This window comes from Gasterosteus aculeatus, chromosome 20, assembly GCF_964276395.1.
Source record: "Gasterosteus aculeatus chromosome 20, fGasAcu3.hap1.1, whole genome shotgun sequence".
NCBI classification, from domain to species: Eukaryota; Metazoa; Chordata; class Actinopteri; order Perciformes; family Gasterosteidae; genus Gasterosteus; species Gasterosteus aculeatus.
In genome coordinates, this window is record NC_135707.1 from 14917456 (window position 1) to 14941883 (window position 24428).

The window sequence follows — 24428 nt, forward strand, 5'->3', positions numbered from 1 at the left end:
AATAAAAATAAAGCTGTGGTAGTGAATTAAAATAGGGGAAAGCAGTTGTTCAGAAGAACTTGTTTGTTCAATCTTAAACACACAGACACATTGTGTGGATTGATGGCACACAAGAAATAAATACATTCTTATCAATAAATGTAAAACAACGTACATTTTTATTAAAAGGTTAACATTCTGGAGCGTTAATAGCAAAAAATTCAAGAATGAAAAAAAAGAGAACATCCCTTCTGCTCTAAACTGTGTGTCGTAGATCTGGTAAAAAGTTGAATAATTATCTACAAACACAACATAATGCCACTTACTGTATACAACAAGAAAGCACACAAGGGAGATGCTGCATCTGTATGCTTAATGACTTTATTGTATCATTCAAAAAGTGAGGAGAGGATGTTTAGACGTGTGTGCATCGCTGGTAACATCTGCAGACGTCTACATGGGGCGATATGGACGTGTGCAGCGCTGGCTGAGGACGCTGTGTAAATAACAGGGACGTTGTACTCAGGCGATTTAGCAATGTGAATGTTCCGTTCAGGGCAGTGGTCTGCAAATCTGGTGCAACTTGGTGCTTGTAAAGCCGAGGGACAGATATGCCTCGTTATGTTTTTGGTAACTTTGCCTTTTTTGTGCCTCTTACAGCTGACTATGATCGGATTTGAGCTTTTCACCAAATCTGTCCATCTCAGCACATCGAAACCTTATATTCTCTTTGTGGTGGAAATTTGTGGATTAAGCCCTTGAGAGAGAAATCAAAAGTATATTGAACACGCTTTGTGATTAAGTATTTATTGCTAACTAGAATAGAGGAAAAATCATAAAGAGTACAGAAATCATCAACACAAGCCGTAAATACAGACAGAAGTCAAATGATTCAATTCAGCGGAAAAGGGGCAGATTGTTCCCTCTCCTTCAGAGGAGCAGGAAGATCTGACAAAGCTTTTTGGGGCGAACATGAGCTTTTATACACTTTGGAAAACCCAGAAGGAAACATGATGTGACCCTCCCTCAATGGGAACATGGGAACCATGTTTTGACTGACAAATCGATAAAGGCACGAAATGGATTCCAGCTGCGAAAACACGATGCCACCGTGGACGAGGTCAGGTCACAGGTTTCCCAAGAAAGGTCACATATAGAGTTCCTGAAAAACAAAACACTCTTATCTTTCTCTCTTTCTCCTTCCTTGTCTCCCTCCCTCTGGCGCTACTCGTCTGTATTGGCCGCACCGCAACAGATTAAAACCGTTTACACTGCCCTGGACTCAGGCGGATAAATGGCATTTCTCCAGGCGGAGGAAGTCAACAGACTTATGAAGACTTGGCAGACTGGCTGTCACAGACTTTACAAAGATTACAGCATCTTCTAAGGAGTTATTGGCTTTCTTGTGAGAGTGTGTGTGTCTACAGCATGTTGACGAGAAGCGGGCATCAAAGCAGGCCGGCATCCTGTGGGCAGCCCAGGGCAGGACCAACCAGTGGGCCCACGGCGGCGGCGAGGTGGGTGTCCTGCGGCAGGCACCACACCGTCTGCCTCAAGAGATACACTTAGACGCACACACCCTGCCCAAGGCACAAAAGGCCACCATGTAATTGAGGTGGTGTCAGAACTCAGGGGAGGGAGAGATGGATAGATGGGAGGGACACACAAACACACACTCAGGGGAGATATTCTATTAACCAATTTAACAGCGAGATGTAATGTTACATTTACAGGGTTGTGTACAATTGAAAGGGAAAAATAAGTCACTTCATATGGTTTGTTAAATCTATCTGAGCTGAAATGTAAGTAAGTAAAGGGTATTTACATATCAATTGTCATGGATACAAGTCACTATGTGCTTAAGAAAAGAGAGGACATAATAAACACAAACCACAAAATGCACAAAAAAACAGGCCAAAACAGGTTTACAGCATCGATTACATCGAGACTATTGCTTATTATTAATAGGACTAACGTTCAGCCTTGCTTGGCTTATCAGACAAAAACTGTAAGTTGTAAATTGTAGTTCCAGATAGTCCTCACAGATTAAGTTGTACTTACAGATAGTGTAAAGAGAAATGTCTGAGGTTGAGTGCATTTATAATGGATGGCTGGAGTGAAATGGATGGATTTTACTTTTCTGTATTAGTCATAGTTTTCCAAAAAGAAAAAACATAGGGCTAAAGGTAAAAGTAGAAAAACCTGCACAAAGTATTTCAGTCAGCAGGAATTAAAAGTTCAGAAATGAATCTGGGTGGTCACAATGGGGATTGTAACGTTAATATATTCTGTATAGCTGCCAGACCGAGATCAATGACAAACATACTTGTCCTCTTGTAGTGTTGTTTTCCCGTCTGAAGTGCTTTGTCTAAACAACTGGAGATTTACTCATAAAGGATTCCAGTAGGACATTTTCAAATTTAAATGTGTCAATAAAAATGTTTAATAGCAGCATCAGTCACTAAACTCTAAGGTCCCTGTGAATATACACAGACTCTATATAATGTTTTACTATTATGACCTGTGAGTGTTTGTATTTGTGTGTCCGTCAGGCCATGTAGTTTTCCTTATGTTTCCATGGGTGATTGTATTTGTATTCTGTGAACACTTTGCCCTGAGGAGTGAACACAAACAGTGATGTGTGTCTGCCATCTATTGGTTGACTCGGGTGTGTTTAGACTCAGTGAGAGATCTGCAGCAACATCTGTCTGGCTTTACTGTCGTGGAAACAGAACATAATAATAATAATTACCTATCTCAATAATACTAAACAATGTCTCTCGTTGATACACGTTCAAACATGTATATTCAAGGTTTTATCTAACAGAGTTTCCGAGAGTTACCAGCTGGACAGGCAGGACAAACAACCAATTACGTTCCAAAGAATTTGCCCGATTCCAATGCACACGTGAGGCGCTCACAGAGGTGTAAACTCTGTGAGGGTTTAGGAATGTCCCGTTGTCAAATTGCTGACTGTTTGAGGGCTCTCAGGCAGACATTTTGAGCCCTTTAAGAACTCTTTTTTGTAAGCCAGCTTTGGATGCCGACTGAGAGTAAAAGAAGGTAAACAGTGAGGACGGCGCAGGTGTGTTCAGACTGTCATAATAAAATGTGTACATGTAAAGCATTAAAGATTGAAGATGGAGGGGGGGAAAAAATGATGCAATTAGCTGATATTTATTCGTTAATTTATTCAAAATATGAAACGTCTCCAATGAAATTTTAACAAAAAAAATTGTAAAATTACAAAACACTATTTATAATTAACTCTCATTTTATGAGGAAAGAGCCTTAAAAAACCTTCACATCAGAGAGTAAAACGTATTAAATAAATGCCCTAAACTGTGCACTGACAACTTCAGAACTTTTATTGTTTTATGTATTTCTTTTCAGGCCCTCGCCTCACAAGATGAAAGGTTAGTGTCAGAATAATCTATTATATCCGCTTATGTTGAAAAATGAAAATGAATGGTGTGTAAATGAGTCATCTCGTCTCCGCTCACATTCCTCTGCTGACTTTTATGAACCACCTTAAATTGGCCTACTGTGAGTCATACAGCCGAGGGCTACTGTGGGACAACACAGAAAGGGGCACGGCAAGTATTAATATAGAAAAAACATACAATCAGGAAGTACACTATAACACAATTATACAATTTCATTGCATATTAAGCTTTAGGAAGGAAAAAAGATTTTAAAGAAAAAACAAACAATTAAAAACAAAAAAGAAAGAAGAGTCCCTAGTGGAGGAAGATTAGGAACTTTTCCTTTTCAGTTTTGCTTGCACAGGTTGGACAATTGTTGTTATTAATTTAATCAAATGCAACAATGGTTCCGTCTATTTAGTGCACTTCTCTAGTTTTAATCATGGTTAGTGTTTTCAAAATCAATAGAGGGCCCTTAGTCACATCGCTAATATTAAAATGACGTGTAACTGAGACTTTTGGTGCCGCTTGGCACACTTTACCTATTTGTCTTGACTTTATTACTTCTACAGCTCTTCTGCCCTCTTTCTTTACTTCAACTGATGATCAATCCAGGCTCCACGGCAGAGAGAAGTTCTCTCCCTCCAGCTCTTTGCGAATGACCGATGAGAATCTAGCCAGTTGCTCAGGGCTGAAATGGTTTTTCCAGTCTCCCACAATACCTAACACAAAAGCACACACACACACACACACACACACACACCAGGACAGACGCATGAAAACAGCAAATCGCTGATGTGAAATAAAATCAACTAAAAATGCAATCAGACATTTTTTGTTGTTGTTGAAACTGAAAATCCACAAACATATCCGTTTAGAATCCCACTCTTCAATTCTAATAATCCAATTGGAACCTCACCTTTTCTGAGGAATGGAGACGTGTCGGAGTTCATGTACACCTTAGGTACCAGGCTGAAGTTGGACATGCTGTTCCTCTTCATGGTCGCAAAGGAGCAATGTTCTGCAATCTTCTGAATGGCTTCTTCACTTAGATTACGGCCCAGAAAGTCTGAAATACGCCTGAGCGCTGCGGGGAGGTCCTAAAAGAGCCGCACATCGGTGTAAAGCAACAGCAGTCTGCATTCATCCTATAATGCACATTTTCCAATAAAGAGTTTTCTGCATGGTTTTCTACAATCGGAGCTCGCTGATACCGCTGCGGCTGTGTTATGGACGTGCTCCATTCACTGCTCACTGTGTGGACATTTTGTTAAACTGCTTTCCCCGAAGCCACTGAAACGATGCAATGTGTGTCTTATACCAGTGAACAGTGTGTTCTGATTATATATTGACTGTAGTCTGCTTTGGATTAAATACTTCTACTAAAATAATATTAAAAATCATCAATAATAAAAAAAAATATCCCAAACACACACAGATTAAGTTCCCAATTTAAAGATGGGAAATATCAAAAAGAAGGTCCCCTCTCATTAGTTGGAACTGTAGCAGAGACACTAGCGGTTCACCGCGCGGGGGATCCAACACACCATCTGCTTAACTATACGGCCAACAAGACATTTAATGCCTCCATTTTTGTTGTTGCGAAAAGCTAACAGAAGCCCATGGGAGTGTTTTACCTGAACCATTTCTTCATATGTGATGTACATTATTCTGTCTCCCAGATCGGTGCTCCTCCAGCTCTTCACGTGGTCTGTCCACTTTCCAAACAGCACTGCCCACAGGAGACCACAGTGTGTAAACACAAACAACCACTGCTGTTCTTTCACCATCTCAAATCTGACCGCGTGTTAATACTCTGCTGCAATTCACACATTTTCTTAATAAACAATCTCTTTGTCATTAGACCGCTGACCTTTGCCCTCCAGGAATTTCTCCATGAATTCATCGAAAGTCCCCGGTTTGTCGAGGAATTCGGCCATCTTATGGAAGTAGTATGAAGACACCACGATGTCCTTAGGGTTCCTCATGACGTAGATCACCTACGGCAGAGACACGAGGCGCTGCGGTGTCATGATTTTATGCGTTATGGAAATGTGGCCATGACAAACAGGTGAAAGACGGTTACACCACAGTAGCAGCGTGGATTAAAGGGATCACAAAGGAACATCCCACAAAACCTCCACCCGGTTACCTTGGCTTTGGAGGTGTGGAAGGAAGGAGGCATGAGGTAATAAGGGAAATGTGTGACAAGCCCCCGTGGAGACTCCATCTTATCCACAACCAGTGCTAATCGTTTTTCCTCCAGCCACGGGACCCTGTCCCAGTTTGGAATGGTTTGGACCGGCGTCGGATCCCCCCCATTCAGAACCAGTGGGAGGATCTCCTGCATCCAGATAGTACCTTTAAAAACAAGAGACACAAGGAGACAAAACGTGACAAGACTGCTGCAAGTACTTGAGTCTAACGTAAGTAAAATACAACTGTGGTCAAAGATCAGGAGACTTGAGCCCTTTTTTTTAGCCCACATTAGATTTCAGTTTGTCCAACCGGTTAGTATGAAGAATTAACAATTACCGGTTTCTGTTTGCATTGTATGCCTGGATGTACAGACATCCATCCTTGTATTACTTTAATATTAGGGTCCTTACTCTTGGGATTTTTTAAGCAGATTTATAGATATTTATTTGGATGGACATTGCAGATATTGACATCCTTGCAAAGCTTTGTATGAGCCTAACTCAATCAATGAATGAGCAAAAGAGCACATTCCTGCTTTAAGCACACTAGAGCATGTTTTGGTCTTACCCTGGTGAGGTCGTACCTCTTGGAATCTATGCTATGAGTACTCAACTTGTTCAGCTCTCGTCTTTCTGTGAGAACCAATCGTAAAATGTGGAGGGCTGTTCTCTCGACCGCAGTTCACATTCTTCAGAACAAAATTGAAAAGGTTGTAACCGTGGCTGCAGTGCTTGCCTCAGAGTGTCGTTACGGGGCCCCACAGGTCCTGCACAGCGACCAAGGCCGCAATTTTTAGCCTGAAGTGTTCCAGAAAGCGTGCTCATTATTCAGCATTGAAAAAGACACGCACCACATCATTCCAACCACAGTCTGAGGGCCAAGTGGAACGACTCAATTCCACCCTGAGACAGATCCTATACCCACAACGGCTGAACGTTGCCACTGGGACTGGGAGCTTATGATTCCTTACGCAGTCATGGCCTACGGAGCAACCAGGCAACGTGCTACTCATCTCACCCCTAATTATATGACGTTCGGCCAGGAAACAAAGTGAGCCGGTGGACCTGGCAGGCCAGAAACGGATTCTTCTTCCACCGAGGACGCTCAGGACGGTGGGGGTGGAACGACAGAAAGACCTCCCCAGGGTCGTCACAGGCCGGGTCGCAGACCCTGACCTCCAGACAGGTTTGGTGAATAGGTGGCTCACTGAGTCCATTAGGTTCATGGACAGTTCCAGAGTTAAGGCACTTTGATGTACCATGTATACAAGGCACAAAGGCTGTCAGGTTACTGTTATTTTTTCTGTTGTTTTCCTGGGATATTTTGTTTTGAGTTGCTCTTGCATGCTCTGGTCGCATAGGTGGTGTTATGACCTTGCTGATTCTTGCTGATACATGAACCAAGGATTGTCCCACGCCCTACGTGTGACCTGCACAAAGGACCGCTAATATAACTATGTATAACTATGCCAACGACTGCTGCACCCTCTAATGGACTGCGGAAGACGGGGTTGCCCTGAATGAATTGGCAAATGAGGGCTATGTACCTGTGAAGAGCGAGGTCGAATTACATGTTGTTGTACGGGGCGGGTATGGCGAGCGAGAGGGACAGAGAGAGATCGGTGTAGAAGGAGCAGGGTTTTTTATGAATGTGTGGACGCAGCGACCGGAGAAAACCACGTATTGTATCTGTTTTACCCAGCGTGTATAAATAAATCTTCAAGAAGAAATACAGTGCAGCAGAAAGGAAGGGGGATTAGAAGAAGGGGCCCTGGAGCATAGAAGAAGTCTTCCCTGCACAGCCAGTAAAGGTTAACACAAGTCTCAAAGAGAAAAGACCCTTGTTGATGATTAACATGTGATGAGAAACAAAGGGAGGTGTTTCCTCTCACCACACCACCGAGAACTCATCTGTGCTGAGAGGGAGTGTGTTTTTAAATGATACTGAATGAACTAGACGACCTAGAAGAATGTAGCTTTCTATATAGGTGCTCTTATTCGCCTCATCCGAGTCACGTGGACGGATCTGATTGAATGACGCAGCCTCTCGGTGCTGCTTTCGTTCACATGGGCTCCCAAAAATCAATGCAATGAAACTTTCTAACGGAAGGTTTAAGTATTATATTCACAAAAAATGTACCTATCGGGGGGGGGGTTGAGCTTGGACAAAAACACTTTTTTTGTGGCCCTTGGAAATGCGAATGGGCATTTTTCATTCGTCTGAATCACGAAAAACCGTTTTAAAAAGAGACGAGAGCGATCATTGTGCGGTAACTCACCCCGCTAAAAACTAAAAACTAAGAACTTAGAAATAAGCTAAATCCCGGCGATCGAACCGCGTCGAGCAAACTAACAACACGTTCGGCCACTCGAGCCGCTGATACAATAAACCCGGAGTACAAATCCTCCGAAAAACACCCACCTGACTTGGGGTAAACTACACCTATGACGTCCTGGTCCTCAAACGCGAAATCCTGCGCAAACTTCAAGCTCTCCGCTGAGTGCGTCTCTTTGGGGAGCATAAGTCCGCAGTACAGCGTGTACTTCTCCTCGGAGGACATCGCGCCGCGGAGGTGAGCGGAGAGAGACGCAGCTGATGCTGCGTTCACGTACGCGGGGGAGGAGGAGGAGGAGGAGGGGGGGGGGGGGGGGGGGGGACCTACTTGTCTTTTCCTCATTAGAAAAGAAAAGGTAACGATGATCAAATACCTGTTGTGTGTCTACATGTTGTTCATGTCTTTTCAGGGAATAGTGGAAAAAGCGGAGAGAAACTGGTAAAAGTGATGAAAGAAAGTACTGTACCTGACTTGGGGTAGGTCACGGCAAACACGTCGGAGTCCTCCACAGAGAACTTTTCGGCATACTCCAAGCTCTCCCTGCTGTGAGCCAGAAGAGGTAGGAGAATGCCGCGGTACTGGATGTACGCCTCGGAGGACATGATGCTTGTGCCCGGCTCGAGGTTTTCAAGAGAATCGCTGGCTCGTTGGATTCGCTTTGCTCCGTCTTCTCGCTCTGCGGTTACTCATGTAGGCCCGTCTTCTCTGAGCTGATCTTTGTCTCCTATTCAGAGCTGACTCACTTTTTTTTCTCCCACCTTGCAATTTGAATGGCATGCAGTGCAGCGAATCAGTCACTGTTCAGTAGTTCATATGCTGAGGCACATGTTAAAGGATTGTTGTGTGCTTCCACAAGCCTACACAAGCCTATTTTGGGCCTATTGAAGTGAAACACATCACATCGCTGCAATGCCGACGGCGACGGAAAAACGCGTGTGTGTAACCGTTATTTAAACTCCTCACAAATGGATTGACTTTTATGGGTTCTTCCTGCTCCATCAACAACGTGCTGTGTTAACTCATTGAGAGCTTTAGGCTGCCTTAAAACATCTGGCTGGGGACAGCAGGTAGAAACTGGCCCACTTGCAGTGCAGCTGTTGATTGGTGTGCTTTGGAATATGCTGAAACTCTTAAGTCTTGTGAATTGTGCGTTGACCTGCATGGGCCGAGGTCGGTAGAGTCACGCTCCTTTAATTCTCCCTGCAATGCACACGGTCAGGCGAATGTCACTGCAGCCGCCATCTCGCTCCCAACACACGAGCAGCATCAGCAGCGAAGAGAGGAGGCAGTGTTCGCGTGCATGCGTATTACGTAACAACAGAGCATTGTGTCATTTCAATGACGGCTTTGTCAGACTGCAGTGGATCCCAGGTGAGAGAGCGGGGAGAGGCCGAGGGAGGGAGGGAGGGAGGGCAGCGAGAGCTTGAACGGCAGGAAAAGTGAGCATACGTAACAAGAGGTATGTTGTGCGATGAGAAGGTAGAATATTTTTTATTTGGAGCAAAGTCCGTGTCATTTCACTACACACAACTGGTGTATATTACTTTAGAAATAAAGGTTATTTCCAGCATTTCATGGTGAATCTGTTCGGTGATAACAATTTTGGGCAATTCGTTGTAACAAGTTAGAACACACTTGTCACTGGATTGCTTATCGCTGGACATCTTTACACGCCGTGTTCTTCAACATTCCTTTTGTAGTTCAGCCGCTCCATCGCGTGTAGAAGTGCTGGATCAGAGCGAAAACATTTAGGCCACACGATTTGTGGATGAGATAAGACACACGATTTGTGGATGAGATAAGACAAACCCGATGGACGACGACAACACACGGTTGTTGACCAACATAAATGAAACCCGGAGGACGGAGGAGGGTTTCTAGTCGTTGCAGTCCGCTGGTGCTAATGTGCCCGCATATGCGAGCACATGTCGGGCAGAACAGAGTGGACAACAGAGTGGATTTTCTTGGGGGGGGGGTGAGCCCCTTGTTCAACTGTAGGGGAAACACCGAGTATCACAATGGGAGATCAAATATTTCATCTACAGCTCTATCTGACTGACTGACTGAAGGACTGACTGACGGTTTAACAGGTTTAAAATGATTTTCTCAGATAAAAGAGCAAGATGGAACAAAAAGTGGAGTTATAATTTTAATGTCAAAATCACAGATGCTTACAATTCAACATGTGGTCAGAATGCTGACAGGACTTATTCACACAGTGGCCATGTTTTTTAGTTAAATCTTTAATACAAATGATGAAAAAAATGTGAAAAAGAAATCTTACTACCGTTAAGGTTTAACTTCACTAGAATATAAATAAATGGATAATTGGGTGGGCACACAATGAACTATTCAGGAAGTATCAGGTCATTCACATTACTATCCAATTAACACAACAAAAAACGATATTTATGAAATTCAATTTTTAACAAAACCTTTCTAAGTTCTAAGCCAATCACATTACAGATGTTTCCCGGTGTCACCACTCAAACTGCAGCTTTCCCTGGAGGACTGACAGCAAACAAAGCTTCAGCGCATGTCTGCCATCGATGATCTGTTTAGGCGGATAAAACTGGAAGAACTTGTTAGCTTGCCAGCTGGTAGTTTAGCCTTGTTATAACATCAGATCAGTCCAGATTACCAAACGTTAAAAGCACTTTAAGTAGTCTTTGGCGTTGTTACTCAGACTGAAAAGGTATCAGGAGTCAGCTGCAGATTTATGACAACCCGTCAAGTCTGGACCACAGTTGCAGGTTGAACTGAGACTAATAAGTTGTGCTTAGTTGCTGTGGACCAGAGTGACGAAGAGAAACAGCGAGCAGAGAGAGATGCCACCAGTCAGCACGGCTTTCACCAACAACACTGTCCAACTGCCCAACAGGAAGACATGGACGAACAACCTGAGGGCACCACAGAGATAAACACAAGGTTAGGAACAAAATTGAACGGTGCATTGGCATTACTGAGTCCCATCTCTTCCACTTGTTGATGCATTTGTCTACAGTTTAATAAAAGTAAGCATAGAGGTGAACAGGCATGCATATATTGGTATCGTATTTATTCCTATTGCTCATGCTATTGCTGTTAACTAGCGCCATCCTGTGGCACACAAAATAAGGTGCAGCCACCACATAGGCGTTTCAGTCAAACCTAAACAAAATGTTTATTGTAGAAAATTCCCTTTTGGAAATATGCTTATCCACTTTCTTGTCCAACGTTAGATGAGAAGATGAATACTGATCTCATGTGGCATCTTACTCTCACACCACTCCTCTCTCTGTGTACTGTGTGTGTTATGTCCGATGGTGTTGGTTTTGAGCAAAGGCATGTGTTAAAGACTTACTCCATTAAGAAGGACTTGTAGACGCAGAGAGCCAGCAGCACAGTAACAGGAAGCCTGAAGGTCTTAGGAAGGTCGTATCGTGTGAACATCCACACAACTGCTGCCATGCCGATGTAATGGATCTATACGCACACAGAATAACTAACACTTAAAGAAGTGTCCCATCATGTACACATTTGTCAAATGCATTATATACAAATGCATTATAATATTTAGCAACAGAAAGACAAAGAAATTCTTGTTTTTGGACAAGCAAGGATGCAAATCAATTATCATTAATATCATTTTTATAGATTCTACAGACCATTGCTATCAACATTGTGGGCGCTGAAAAAAATGAGCAAAAATGGGACAGCTCCTCTGAAAACATGGTGGAAGGAGGCGAGATGAAACACAAGAGGCTGATATAAGCCAGCAGAGAATGGTGTATGTAATGGTGTAGGACAGACGAATTGACTACAAACACACAGCATAGAATAGTGAACAGAGCAGAAGAGCACAGCTACTCACCAAACTAATGTTAGAGTCAAAACTCATCTGGATGTACTTCCAGTCAAACTCAATCCCTCTGGCTCCGACCCACAGAGGAAGACATCTGGAGGGCCACAACAGGACATCATTCGCACAACAGTTTGAAGCTAATATTTTTTTCTTCTGCACCAGCAGCAGCATTACTGCTCACCTGGACATCACAAGTTCAGCCGTTGCCCAACCCATGGCAGCCACCATGATCTTGTACTCCCCTTTACCAGCATTACGAGACATAACAAGATGGAGACCCAACAGGTCGGCTAGGTCCACTGTGGCCTTCATGAATTCCTGAAAAACAGAACAACACATTACAACCTCCTACTGGCTTACTTTACATACGTTTCAATAATATATCACAAAATAGGACTAAGTGTGAGAAATGTCTCTGGTGTTCTGACACTCACCCCAACAAAATCATAAACTCCAGCTCCCCCTTCCCACGTGGGGAAAAATGTAGCGAGAAACAGCATCTGAAACACAAACGCACAAAAAAAAAAAAAGATGAAAACTTTAGTAAAGCATAGTTTGTGCTTTGCGGCGCTTCCTCGGCTCCTCGATGAAGGATCATTTAATAATGAGAAAAGCGCACTCACCTTACACAGCTGGACAAACAGGTAGGTCGCTCCAGCCTGGACACATCTCCAGAAGGCATTGTACTCTGAACTAAGGTTTGGACAAACAAACACAACGTCATACGGCGGGAAATAGAAAAATAACGAGGTACAGAGACCAAGCGGTCTGAGCGGAAATTGGCCATTTGGGATACAAGACTTTAGTGGAACAATGTTCATCGAATCAAGTTATATTGTTATGCAAGAGTACGGCCAAATCCAAGAGTACACCGTAGTGTTAGAGATTATCTGGGAGTCCTCCCAAACCTCTGGCATCACTAAGCAGATTATTAACAGACTGCTTAGTCTCTTGAGCATGTGTTGCTGCAACAAAGGAGTACAAACTACGTAACAATGCTTTTATATCACACGGTTTGTACAACAGTCATCACATATTGCAGATCTCTCTTCCAAACACTTACAGGCCACTGCACTTGTATGCTATAAAGTAAGGGAAATAGGCCAGGGCGAAGCAGTTCCCAAAGTGGAACAGTGTCATGATGTCTGGTCCCAAAACTCAGCTCGCTGGAGAGAAAGAGAGAAGATGTTACTTCACAGAATGGCGTTACAGGACACTTCTTTCTTACACACCCATTGAGTGAAATAACCACTTGAGAGGCAGAGGAGACCAAACAATATCTGGTTTAACACCGAAATCAACATACCAAATGTAAGCTCACTGTCACCGAAGACAGACAAAGCGTCAGATCATTGCAAGCGAGAAGCTAGAAGCAAATAATATAACCGACTTAAATGAAAAAACCCCAAACTGCTGACTTGTTGACTGGCTAATCGATTATTTGATTTGTGGACACATTATTTACTTTTTTCTTCTTGGTGTCACGTGTTTATTTCTACCGAACTGCCGTTACAGCTGCAGACAAACGTGACGTCATCAGAAGGTTATGAAGGGTGATGCTAACGTTACATCGACGGACACACACACACACACACCGTGTCGTGCTGGAGCTCCGTCGATAAAAACAAGCTCACAGGTTAAAGCAATAGCAAGTCTGTCATCATCTATTAAAGGTGTTTAGCAGGTGTATTTATTACCTCAGTTGCAGAGTTATTTGACGATACAAAGCTAAAGTATTTGAGGAAATGAATGTTCTCGGCAGAAGCTTACGTTAGCTGAGCTAACGTTTACAATCTTGTCGCCGGACACGTTTCTATATCGACGAGAACAAGCCTCGAGGACACTTTATCTCCGTCGTATTCGACCACAACTCCTCCTTTAATCCACCATTCATTCAACACGACAGCACATTTAAAGCAGAGCTTTTCCGTGTCAGCGCTTACTGTGTTTGAAGGGCTGGAGAGACGCTGCGGGCTGTCGAGTGACAAACGGAAGTTGGATGAGCTCAACCTCAAAATGTGTCCGACTGCACCAGTGGTCGTTTACTAACGGGTTCCACAAGGTGCGTCATGCAACCACAAACACACCGATGCGAGGTACAGACGGCCCGATCCGGGTCTCCACCCTTTAGGTTACATACATGTGTATTTATAGCGTAGCATTTATGCACTGTATGAATGTATTCAGTGGATAAGCGCCATCGATACAAATACACCGTCCACACACCCATTTACTCTAAATGCTGTTTTGCATGTTCCACAACGCTTTATCATAACGTTTTAAGAGTTTGAAAAGGCGATGAAGGTTCCGCAGCACCTACTGTAAAAGAGCCCGAGGTAAGTGAGGAATCCAGACGTCTGGTGTTAATGATTTATTGGACTTAACAGGTGAAGAAGCTTCTAATTGAGAGTTGGTACCTTGAGATACACTTATTCCTGCTGTTGAGACCTTTATCTTGTTTGAGTCAGAACCGTAAAATGGTAAAAGAACCCTTTTGTGAAGTTGGTAACTGTAGTAGAAAAATGAATGTTCCACTTTGACATATAGAAACACAAAGAATGAATGAATATTTAGATGTACACAAAGATGTCCTAAAATCTAGATATTCACAGATACACTAACATATATGTAGACAAAGATGCACTATAGATGTACTCAGTGAGCAACTAATCTATTTTCAGAAAATAAAATCACAAGACAGAATCGATCACCCTGTAGAGAAAACAAACGCTGATGACGGAGCACTGAAGAGCTCTACACCCTGAAACGACCCACTGAATCAAACAAATCTCTGCAGATGATGAGGTTTCTTCCCCAGGGATCCAGTTGTGCCTGTTGTATTTGGACAGAGCGTCACTGTGTCCCCACTGGGACGGACGGTCTGCCAGCATGCCGCCTACACTTTCCGTCGAGTCTCCCTCGATTTAAAGTGGTTTTGTCAGGGAGGTTTGATTAGAACTTAGAAACCATAAGGCTGCACACTAAACATCGAATATTCTTCTAAAACTGGTCATTTGAGACCAACCTCAGTAGCTGAAAAATGAAAGTTGACCTTGACTACTAAAGTATATTAATCAATTCAAAATGCAGCCTATAATATCCCCAAAAATTGAAGCAGGGTTTAATGTGCAAGGTTTCAATTGATTCATTTAAGTTGGTTATCATTTAGAATATAAATTTAATTTAGATAATAAAAAAATAAAGCAAATGAAAATTAATGGCTTGGAATGTATGAAATGAAAACTTGACTTCCATTTAATAATGTTAGTCTGTCATGGCTTCCACAAGGGGCGGCAGTGTAAACTGACCAAATAATGGGAACGGACATTTAAGCAGATTGAGAAAATGCTTAAGTTATTGGGTTCATGTTGAGGATTGGTTTACTATTAAAAAAAAATGTATTATTCAGTTACATTTTTCATTTGTCTTACAACCTTTTTTGAGACAAAGGACATAAAACCAGGACGACAGTTTGAGGTTCTCAAATTTATTTCTTAGGTTTTATTACTTTCACGCAGAGTTACAGTAGTTCTGCCGCTCAACTCTATCCACTGGTGATTAAGCCTTTAACTAAAACAACAGGGGGATGAATACAGTAGTTACCATAGCACTGAGCAAAAGGACACATCTAAAGTGGCAAGGGGGCACACAGACACAAATACTGTCACCAACGGTTTGTCATTAAAGGAAAAGACAGATCAACTCAGAACACTCAACACATATGCTGCCTACGTTTACTGTAGTAGAGCGAAGGTCTGTGATGCTATGACTTTGCTATGGGTGGCGCCTCCGTGTAAAAGAGCAGGGAGTGTGGGGTTGGGGGGGGGGGGGGGGGAAGAGTTGGGGTGGTCCCTTTCTGGCTTCCTTTTTAGACAGGAAGCGCCTACTCCTTGGAGTGCATGTACAGCAGCAGGTCAGCCACACGGTGGCTGTAGCCAAACTCATTATCATACCTGGAGGGAGGGAAGCAGAAAGAGGAATTCATGATTTGGTTTTGAAGAGATCAAAGTGCCTCAGCGCAACGCTTCTCCTTTCCCATGTGTGGAACTAGCAAAGACATTTGTAAACTAACCAGGAAATGAGCTTGACGAAGTTGTCGTTGAGAGAGATGCCGGCACAAGCATCAAAGATGGAGGAGTGGGTGTCACCGATGAAGTCAGAGGACACCACCTGCAAAAACAAACCCGGCGCCAAGTCAGATACACTGGTGTAGCCAGGTACAACTGAGGCAATGGATCCCCCACGCAACCATAACAGGACTTTTTATGTAAATCATTGGTGAAAAAAAAAAAAAAAAAAATCACTCAACAGTAATAAATGTTAATCCGAATCCACGTATATGAAATGAATGAACATCTTTTCCCCATCACCAATAACTTAAGTGTAGTCTAGCAGTCATTACTAGCCTTACAAATAAATTAAGATTGTGAGTTACCTGGTCCTCTGTGTAACCCAGCACTCCCTTCATGGGCCCATGTGCAGCCTTCTTGACTGCTTCCTTAATTTCAGCGTAAGACGCAGGCTTGGTCAGACGGCAGGTCAGGTCCACCACCGACACATCGGGCACTGGCACTCTGAACGCCATGCCGGTCAGCTTACTGGAGATAGCGGACCAAAAAAAAAAAAAAAAAAGAAGGGATGTTAGACGTTGTCCCAGTTTGTTTTTATATACTCCTGGCCATGATTGACAAAGATCCACGTTATCATCAGATGATGATGACTAATGTGGTAGCCCGTACCCGTTGAGCTCAGGAATGACTTTGCCCACTGCCTTGGCGGCACCAGTGGACGCTGGAATGATGTTCTGCGCGGCAGTGCGGCCATCACGCCAGGCCTTGGCGCTGGGACCGTCCACGGTCTTCTGGGTGGCAGTGTAGGCGTGGACAGTAGTCTGCAGAGGGGAGCGTCGCAGTACACAAAACATGAGAAACTTACCAATACAGTGTCATTATTAACAAAGCCCATGTCACAGCACGGGCCGGACTAAAGTGTACTGGGACGTACCATTAGCGCCTCATCAATGCCAAAGTTATCATGGATGACTTTAGCCAGGGGGGCCAGGCAGTTGGTGGTGCAGGAGGCATTGCTATCAACAGAAACACAGAAATAGTCAACCACCATTACAGTGACTGGCAAATCTAGGAAAATGCATGTCCAAAACCAGAAAGTGTTTTTTACCTGACAATGGTCATGGTGGAGGGGTCGTATTTGTCCTCGTTAACTCCCATGACAAACATTGGAGCATCGGGTGAGGGGGCAGAGACCACCACACGCTTTGCTCCGCCCTGGATGTGAGACTGCGATGGGACAGGAGGAAAGAGGGGCGCGGGTTAGAGACCGGGCCGACTGGCAGCCTGTGTATTAGTCTATGTGAACGAGTGCAAGTACATACGGAGGCCTTCTCCACGCTGAGGAAGACGCCGGTGGACTCCACAACGTACTTGGCTCCAGCGCTGCCCCAGGGGATCTCCGCTGGCTTCATACTAGAAACAAAAGAACAGTCTAAGATGCATGTTCATCATTTCTATTTAGTCTTAAACACATTGACAGTATGCAGATACCAAAATACTAAACAGCTACATCATAGCAAAATATAACATTTCAATTAACACGGAGGTAAAGAAAAAAAGTCTCCCAAAATGTAGATTGTGGGGTTTAAAAAAACAAAACCTCCCATATTTACGCTTAGTGTACAACAGGAATGTTTCTTCTATAAACAGCCCTTTCTGTTGGTGTTGCCTTTTGCAGAGCGGCACCATTGCTGAAAGGACTTGAAACAACTGCCGGTAAAACTGATGTGATGGGGACTCCGTTTAGGCTTTAGTCAGCAGAAACGTTCCCTCTACATCACCGTATAATAAAGACTGGGAGGGGAAACTGGCAAAATATAACTGGCCAACCTTTATGCAATTAAATGATTTAACCGGAGTGCTTAGATGGCCACATCTAGTGGTCAAACGTCTCAGTTGTGCCAAAGCTGCCCTCATCAAAATAATTCCCTCATGGGAAATCAGATGGATCTCAGCTGCCTCACTTACCACTGGAACACAGAGATTTCGTGTTCGTCGACGATGAGCTTGCCCCCGTCATGGGAGACCTCTCCAGGGTAACGGCCGTGGGTGGAGTCATACTTGAACATGTAGACCTAAGCGGCGAGAGGAAAATAGTGATAGTGTTATAAGAGCCGGGTGGGAGGAGGCAGAGCAAAACCGAAATCGAAGACTAAAGTCTCAAACTTTATACATCTGACATAAGTGAAGGCGATCGACATCCCTATGACGAGTTCAGTTTAGGTATAGATGCAATGCTCAACCAATGGATCCAGTAATATTACACACTGCAGGCTTGAATCTTACAGGAATTGTGATGTTTTATATCACATGCAGATTTGTAAGAAAGTGTGCATCTTACCATGTATTTCAAGTCAATGAAGGGATCATTGACTGCAACAACCTTGATGCCTTTCTGGAGGCAAGCCCTCAGGACCAGACGGCCAATGCGACCGAAACTGCAGATGGAGAGAGCGACAATTATTAATAGCGGTTGGGTAAAACCTCACATGCATCCTCTAACAAAGCCTCAAACCGTGTGGTCATTGCAAAATAACTTCAGAGGCCTTTCCTCTTCTAAAGTAGTGACCCCCCCAACCACTGGGCCGCAGACGGTACCAGGCCGAGTGAGATCGATCTTACTCACCCGTTGATTCCAACACAGAGGTCTGACATGGCTGCTGCTTTATGGGGATTGAGTTACCTGGGAGGAAAAAAAAAAGAAATAAATGAAATTAGACAAGTAAATCTACGGGTTAAGAATGAATATGCATCCATAGCATAACTGCTACACTAGTAGCATAAGGTTGCAATGCAATTGTACAGATTAGTACCAGGGGCTGTAGTATTTGGTGTGCTCCCCCAGGTCACATGACAAGCTGAGTGAGTTCAAACAGGCTGCAGCAGAGAAAGTGTGCGCCTGTATTTGTAGTCAGTGATGGAAAAATACAGGCTTCGAAACAAACTCCTTTACGTGCAGAGACACGCTGCACCATGCAGGGACATGTTTAGAAAACAATTGAGGAGGGTGGGAGGCGCCGGTGTATGCAACAAACATGTATGCACAGTGAACAGAAAGGTTGTCGGTCACTCAACTACGTGACCTCCTTTTCATCTGCCTGAGTCAGCGCTCAACACACACGCTGTCCGCCCACGGTGTGTGGATTAGGTCACCAATAGGTTTAGGGTTCAAACTCTGCCAACCCAAATAATTTAGCATTATATTCATAGTATTAACAAATGTATGAAGCCAAGAGGTGATTTAGGGAGTGAGTAGGTGAGGGCAGCGCAGATCGTCCTTGAGACTGGTTGGCTGTCATTTTAGACCACTGTAATCTCCTAATCTGTGTGTGTGTGCGCGCCAGTGGGGAGCATGTAAATCAGGATGTCCATCTGCTGAAATGCATTGTGGGAGAACTTTAAATAGACTACAGAGGCAACCAGATTAATCGCCCACTCAAACACCATTGTAACATTTACAATAGCAGTAAAATACATTTGACTAAGTTCAACCGGTTCACCTGTTGAGCCAAAAGAGAAGTCACCCTTTGTGTTGCCAGTCAAAGTTAATTTGTTAAACAGCCTCAAGTGTCTTTAGGACAAGGTGACTTGCAGAGTAACTCGTTAGAGCACCATTTCTTGTGGGCCTTTTGTAGCACCCTCCGTTCAGGGGGGAGCAGCCATTTTGTGCTGTCACACACGCACCTCCTTTATACTTGTTCCCACCATAACCTATTGTGCATTCAGAGCCTTTGCTGCTACCTCCTTCCCTCCACCAGGTTTCTCCTTGCGAACCACTTCATGTTCTCTGCACGCAGCAGTTGCCCCGGGGTTTGCAACATAAAATGGCTGTTGAACTGGCAGATACGAACCTGTATGGACTATTCTGCTTCCCTGGAGCAGAAGGGGGAATGGAGCCAAATACGGTCTCAAAAGCAGGCCATCGGAGATCATAATGAACACTAGTTAATCAGCTCCTCGTCTGGTTGTTAAACTGGAGGAACCAGCCGACCACAGGGAGAAGCTTTGAAGGTCTTCAACCCTCTCGAGTAAGGAAGTGACTCACTTTGCCACCTGGCGGTCAACAGAGAATCCATCCGTATGCTTCTATCCGTGGGGCTTATTTTTTTGCAGACTTCCCGTGCCCTTTAACTATTGCCATGGTTAGACTCGCTTTTTGTTTTTAACCACAACCCCCCCCCCCCATCCCACCAGAACCAATCATTGAAATTCAACACCCTACCTCCTCCCCAGCCCCCCATTACGCTTTGTCTGAACCCCCACATTTAGCACAACCCTGCCCTCCATCTGGGCTGTGACCCATTTTCACAGCGTTTGACTGCACACGGTGGGGGGGGAGGGGGGAGGAGCACAAAAAAGGAAAGTGGACTCCTTGATAAGCAACCTTAAAAGGACAAAGGCAGCATCCGGTGGCCACATCGTATAAAGTGACAAATGTCACTTGTGCAAATAATTCTGACGTCAAGCACCAACAGTTTGCCAAGTAAAACGATTATTTTCTCTGTTGTAGGTCAAAAGTCTTGTGGAATCTGGTCTTCCTCTTACATGGACCGGAGTTTTACTATTGGAAATCTTCCAAAAACATTCATAAAATTCTAAATGGCAATAATGGGATTGAAGTACTTACTTTTAAAGTTGTTAGAGTAACAGTCAAACGATAACCGAGCTAAACTTGGCTAAAGGCTATTCAGTCTTTGGGTTTTGTGTTGTATAAACTAGAAATCCTACGGCGAGTGAATGAACGCAGGCGCTTTTCCTCCCACCAAGTCACTCCCCCTGCCTGCTTTCTGTGTCTCCCTCAGTCGAACGCTTCCTCCCCCATCCTACACGCTGTCACACCCACAGTATTTTTCCACTGCAGTGGGTTTACTGGCTAGAGGGACTATTTGATTAGTAAATGTTCTCATTTTGACCGATGGGTGAAGGAAATACCACAAAAGCCCGAACAATGAGTTTTACACCTTTGAGTGAACACAGCAGCTTCGTGCACCACAAACCTTTCCTGTGCTCATCACCTCCTTGCTGTAGTTTTAAATTGTGTGGTATCTGAAAGAAGGTCACTTTGTAAACTCCGTTACACGTCCACCACAGGCCCGACTCAGTCTCATTCAGCTCCAGCAGACTAACAGACCAAGATACTGAATGGAACCGTTATATGGAGCCGTGGGTGGATGTGTGGTACAGGTCAAGACTTGGCCATGAGCACAGACGCCATCATGAATTAGTAAAAGGTGTGTTGTATCAAACTGCAGAGGCAGCCAAAGGAGAGAGACATGCGACCACCTAAGCAGGGACACACACACACACACACACACACACACACACACACACAGCCTGTGTCCCCCTCCCCCCCGCCAAGCAGCTTGTGTCAGCAGGCAGATGACAAATATCCTTCCTAGAGCTTAGACCCCCCCCCCCATCCTCTGCCTCCACTCGCCCATTGCCAATTGCATCCAAGTCCATTGCCACTGAATGATTAGATTAAAAAAAACAACAATGCTTTAAAATTGCAACAGCTAGGTGCAGAGACACTCTGGAGTTCCTAGTCTCCTGCACGTTGCTGGTGTGCTGTGGCTATTCACTTGTGAGAGTCGTTGCTCGGTCAGTAACCCAGTCACTGTTCTGCCAACACCCTGATCTGTGTCAACTACAAGAACAGAATGGAAGCTAAAGTATTAGCAAGCTAATAATGCCTTTCATATGAAACACTAGCCTTTCGTGGTGCATCATGTAGCACATTGATGAACCCAATAGCCCAATTTCATTATGAAATCTTAATGCTATCAAAGGTCATTCTAACCAATTTCCTAGACTGGATCTTTGACAATAGCAGGCGATTTCTTAAAAAACAAAAACAGTATACATGCATTTCAAGTGTATAAATTAGGTTACTTAAAAGATAGAAGTCATCTGCTGATCTATGACATTCATCTTAAAAACAACAAAATAGAAGGTATGTTTAGTGTTTTGCTGAAACACTTGGCATGAGACAGACAGGCCTGTTGGCGACCTTCAGCCATCCACAGCCTGCGTGAAGAAGAGACTATCTGTATGGACCTGCAGCTGGTTAGCATCCTGCAGCAGCTCTGGGCCTGCAGTGACCTTCCTCAGCTAAAGGGATGACCTTCAACAGAGACCAGGCCAGTGGATTCACTACATCGACAGGAGACAGTCGTTTTTAACTGCAAGCGTATTGGGATTGTCACGATTAAGTTGATCAACACAAATAATGAGAACACCAACTCAGCCCACCAATTACCCCATTGATCTAAATTAAAACACTGTGCACCAAACTAGCGTGTGGCTGATTAAATCAGTTAATTTCTAAAATGTATTAAAGATGTGTGGTGTTGTGGCTTGAAACTGCATAGGCCCCTAAAGCATAACCTCCCCCCCCCCTTCATCAACAGGTCTGTCGAGTCAAACTGCGACAGAATCATGCGACACTGCGCTGAGTCACCACAGGAAGGCTCAGCACGCCTCTCCCATCTTTCGACATGCGATGAAGGTCGTTGGTTTATCGGTTTTCGCGCTTTCATCATCGTGATCTCTGCCCCGCGGGCCTCAAACGCATCACGTCCAAAACGGCGCAACGACGACCGGCTTCACCGCGCAGGCGACACGTCCATCAACTCACGCACAATTATGACCAAATGCTACAACAAACCCGGTTTCATTTTAACTGCGTGGCTACCGGAAAGGGCTCTAGTTGCTACCAGAAACCCGAAAACACATTGTATTGGGTTGAAACCCCCCCCAAAAAAAACATGGAGACTAATCCACTTCCGCAAAGATGCAGGAGCTGCCAATGTCACGTTACCCTCTCGGTGAGACTATTACGTTGCAGATGAATATATTACAGTACAGAGACGGACTTCATTATTTTGCGGGTTGTCTTAACAAAAAGGGGCGACATTGGTGATGTTGGTCATGTTAATGCTAAAACAAATCTTTTTTGATGACGCCCATATGATGCAACCAAAACGACTCGGAGCCTTACGTAAGGACTCGGTCGGGACTTCAAGGCCGTGGCCGCATCCCTCCCATCCTCGCGTTTCTCCCCCTGTACTGACGCCTTCATCCCGAGAAAAGAGGCCGTTTTACAGATGGGACACGTCTGTCTGCCGTGCAATGGCGTCACTTAAGCTCAAGATATGTATCGCCGCGGAGCATACAGTAAATTCTCTACTACAAAAAAAATAAAATTTAAAATAAGCATCTTTTTTAAACGGCGGCAAGGACACAATCTGTTAAATGCTTTTCAAGTCCCCATGTCGCGTATTCCAGCTGTTACACGGTGATGTTCTTACCTTCCGCTTGATGCTTCTTGAGTCTGTGTGCGCAGTCCTCACTGCCGCCTTCCGCTTTTATACAGGGCACGTGCCACGGGGCGCCCGGTCTCCCTGACGACGTGACGTCACGTCCCCCTCCGCCGCTCGGCTCCATTCGGAACGAGGTGCCGGTCACGACCATAGATATGGTCACTACGGTGTCTCAATGTGCTGCCATAGTAACTAGAGGGATGAATCCCTCATCTGGTAACGCATTTTTTCACACGTCTCGTCCACGAATGACCGAGGGTTGCGTGGATGATTAAAGATATTATCAACCAGAGAGAAACACGCACACAGATGAGCGATTAGAGAAACAGATACGGGTAGGATGACAAAGTAGAAAAACAATGACGAAGCATTTAAGTCCCTTTGCCACCATGTACAGAGTTGGTCACGTGGATGTGATGAAATTGTGAGGAGAGACACTTGATGCATGGAAATAATTTATTTGAAATATGCAAAGACACGAAACTAGCAGCTGTAGCTCAATAGTCAAACACCACGGCATGCATGCTCACTATATGCATGGCGCAGGGTCCTGGTGGACGGCACATGTTTTATACCCAGGCCTCCATGCGCTTTCATCTGGAAAGGATGTAGACTGGGTCGCCTGTGTACGTGCGTGTGCGTGTGTGTGTGCGTGCTCTCAGCCTTGTTACATAAGAAGTCATGCCACTATGGAGACAGCCTGTTCTGCCGCTTAACTCGATGTATAGTACGCCATGCACATATAGGGAATACCGCAACATAAAACAAAGGCAATGACTATACACATTAAATCAACAGAACGCTCGATATACACCGAGCTGTTCTACACTCATTTCCTGTTTGGTTGTCACGGCACGTAAAACAAGCCTACGTGCGGGAGGGCGCGTTCACGTGTAAAATGGGAAATCCCTGCAGTGCAATAGGGAAGAAGCTGCAGGATTTACACACACTGCACATCCTGTCTCACATGTCGTCATCTCTGACATTCGCTGCGCAATGCAGGATTATTTGTTTTATTAGAGATCATAGCATAGCAGCGTTTAAAGTTGAAATGGTATATTACAATACAATCAGTGTATGTGTAGCTCTTCTGGGTGGGGTTTATTTATTTTCTACATTTCAGCACCATCACATGACCCACGCAGAACCAGAAATTAAAGTATGACCCCATCTTCTGGAGAAACCATCACACTGCAGCTTATTGCTCAATCGTCCTGTTGATGTGTTAATGGTTTTAAATCAAGATGCATGCGT

General features: G+C 44.3%; 3 protein-coding genes across 7 annotated transcripts; all 3 read right to left on the reverse strand.

The window, feature by feature from the left end:
* Window positions 1-3150: 3150 nt before the first annotated feature.
* sult2st3 (sulfotransferase family 2, cytosolic sulfotransferase 3) lies at window positions 3151-8980 on the reverse strand. 2 transcript variants are annotated; one of them, XM_040165932.2, is made up of 6 exons: window positions 8405-8980; window positions 5557-5765; window positions 5278-5404; window positions 5042-5136; window positions 4324-4504; window positions 3151-4126 (listed from the first exon to the last, which is right to left on the reverse strand). In XM_040165932.2, exons 1-6 carry the CDS (start codon window positions 8538-8540, stop codon window positions 4011-4013), a joined length of 864 nt encoding a protein of 287 aa, XP_040021866.1. In that variant the 5' UTR covers window positions 8541-8980; the 3' UTR covers window positions 3151-4010. The 2 variants fall into 2 exon arrangements, with proteins under 2 accessions (XP_040021866.1, XP_040021865.1); XM_040165931.2 differs by lacking the exon at window positions 8405-8980 and adding an exon at window positions 8025-8212.
* Window positions 8981-10074: 1094 nt separating this feature from the next.
* Window positions 10075-14108, reverse strand: tmem147 (transmembrane protein 147). 2 transcript variants are annotated; one of them, XM_078095338.1, is made up of 8 exons: window positions 13726-14108; window positions 12846-12948; window positions 12406-12475; window positions 12217-12282; window positions 11964-12100; window positions 11792-11876; window positions 11282-11403; window positions 10075-10838 (listed from the first exon to the last, which is right to left on the reverse strand). In XM_078095338.1, exons 2-8 carry the CDS (start codon window positions 12920-12922, stop codon window positions 10718-10720), a joined length of 678 nt encoding a protein of 225 aa, XP_077951464.1. In that variant the 5' UTR covers window positions 12923-12948; window positions 13726-14108; the 3' UTR covers window positions 10075-10717. The 2 variants fall into 2 exon arrangements, with proteins under 2 accessions (XP_077951464.1, XP_040020974.1); XM_040165040.2 differs by having other exon boundaries at window positions 13480-13890.
* Window positions 14109-15253: 1145 nt separating this feature from the next.
* On the reverse strand, window positions 15254-23986 carry gapdhs (glyceraldehyde-3-phosphate dehydrogenase, spermatogenic). Of its 3 annotated transcripts, none has more exons than XM_040165042.2 (11): window positions 23163-23986; window positions 18479-18535; window positions 18194-18290; window positions 17821-17927; window positions 17175-17265; window positions 16961-17079; window positions 16787-16868; window positions 16522-16673; window positions 16218-16380; window positions 15855-15952; window positions 15254-15735 (listed from the first exon to the last, which is right to left on the reverse strand). In XM_040165042.2, the coding sequence occupies exons 2-11, from the start codon at window positions 18505-18507 to the stop codon at window positions 15666-15668; spliced, it is 1008 nt and encodes a 335-aa protein (XP_040020976.2). In that variant the 5' UTR covers window positions 18508-18535; window positions 23163-23986; the 3' UTR covers window positions 15254-15665. The 3 variants fall into 3 exon arrangements, with proteins under 3 accessions (XP_040020976.2, XP_077951462.1, XP_077951463.1); XM_078095336.1 differs by lacking the exon at window positions 23163-23986 and adding an exon at window positions 20480-20682; XM_078095337.1 differs by lacking the exon at window positions 23163-23986 and adding an exon at window positions 18666-19714.
* Between the last annotated feature and the right edge of the window lie 442 nt (window positions 23987-24428).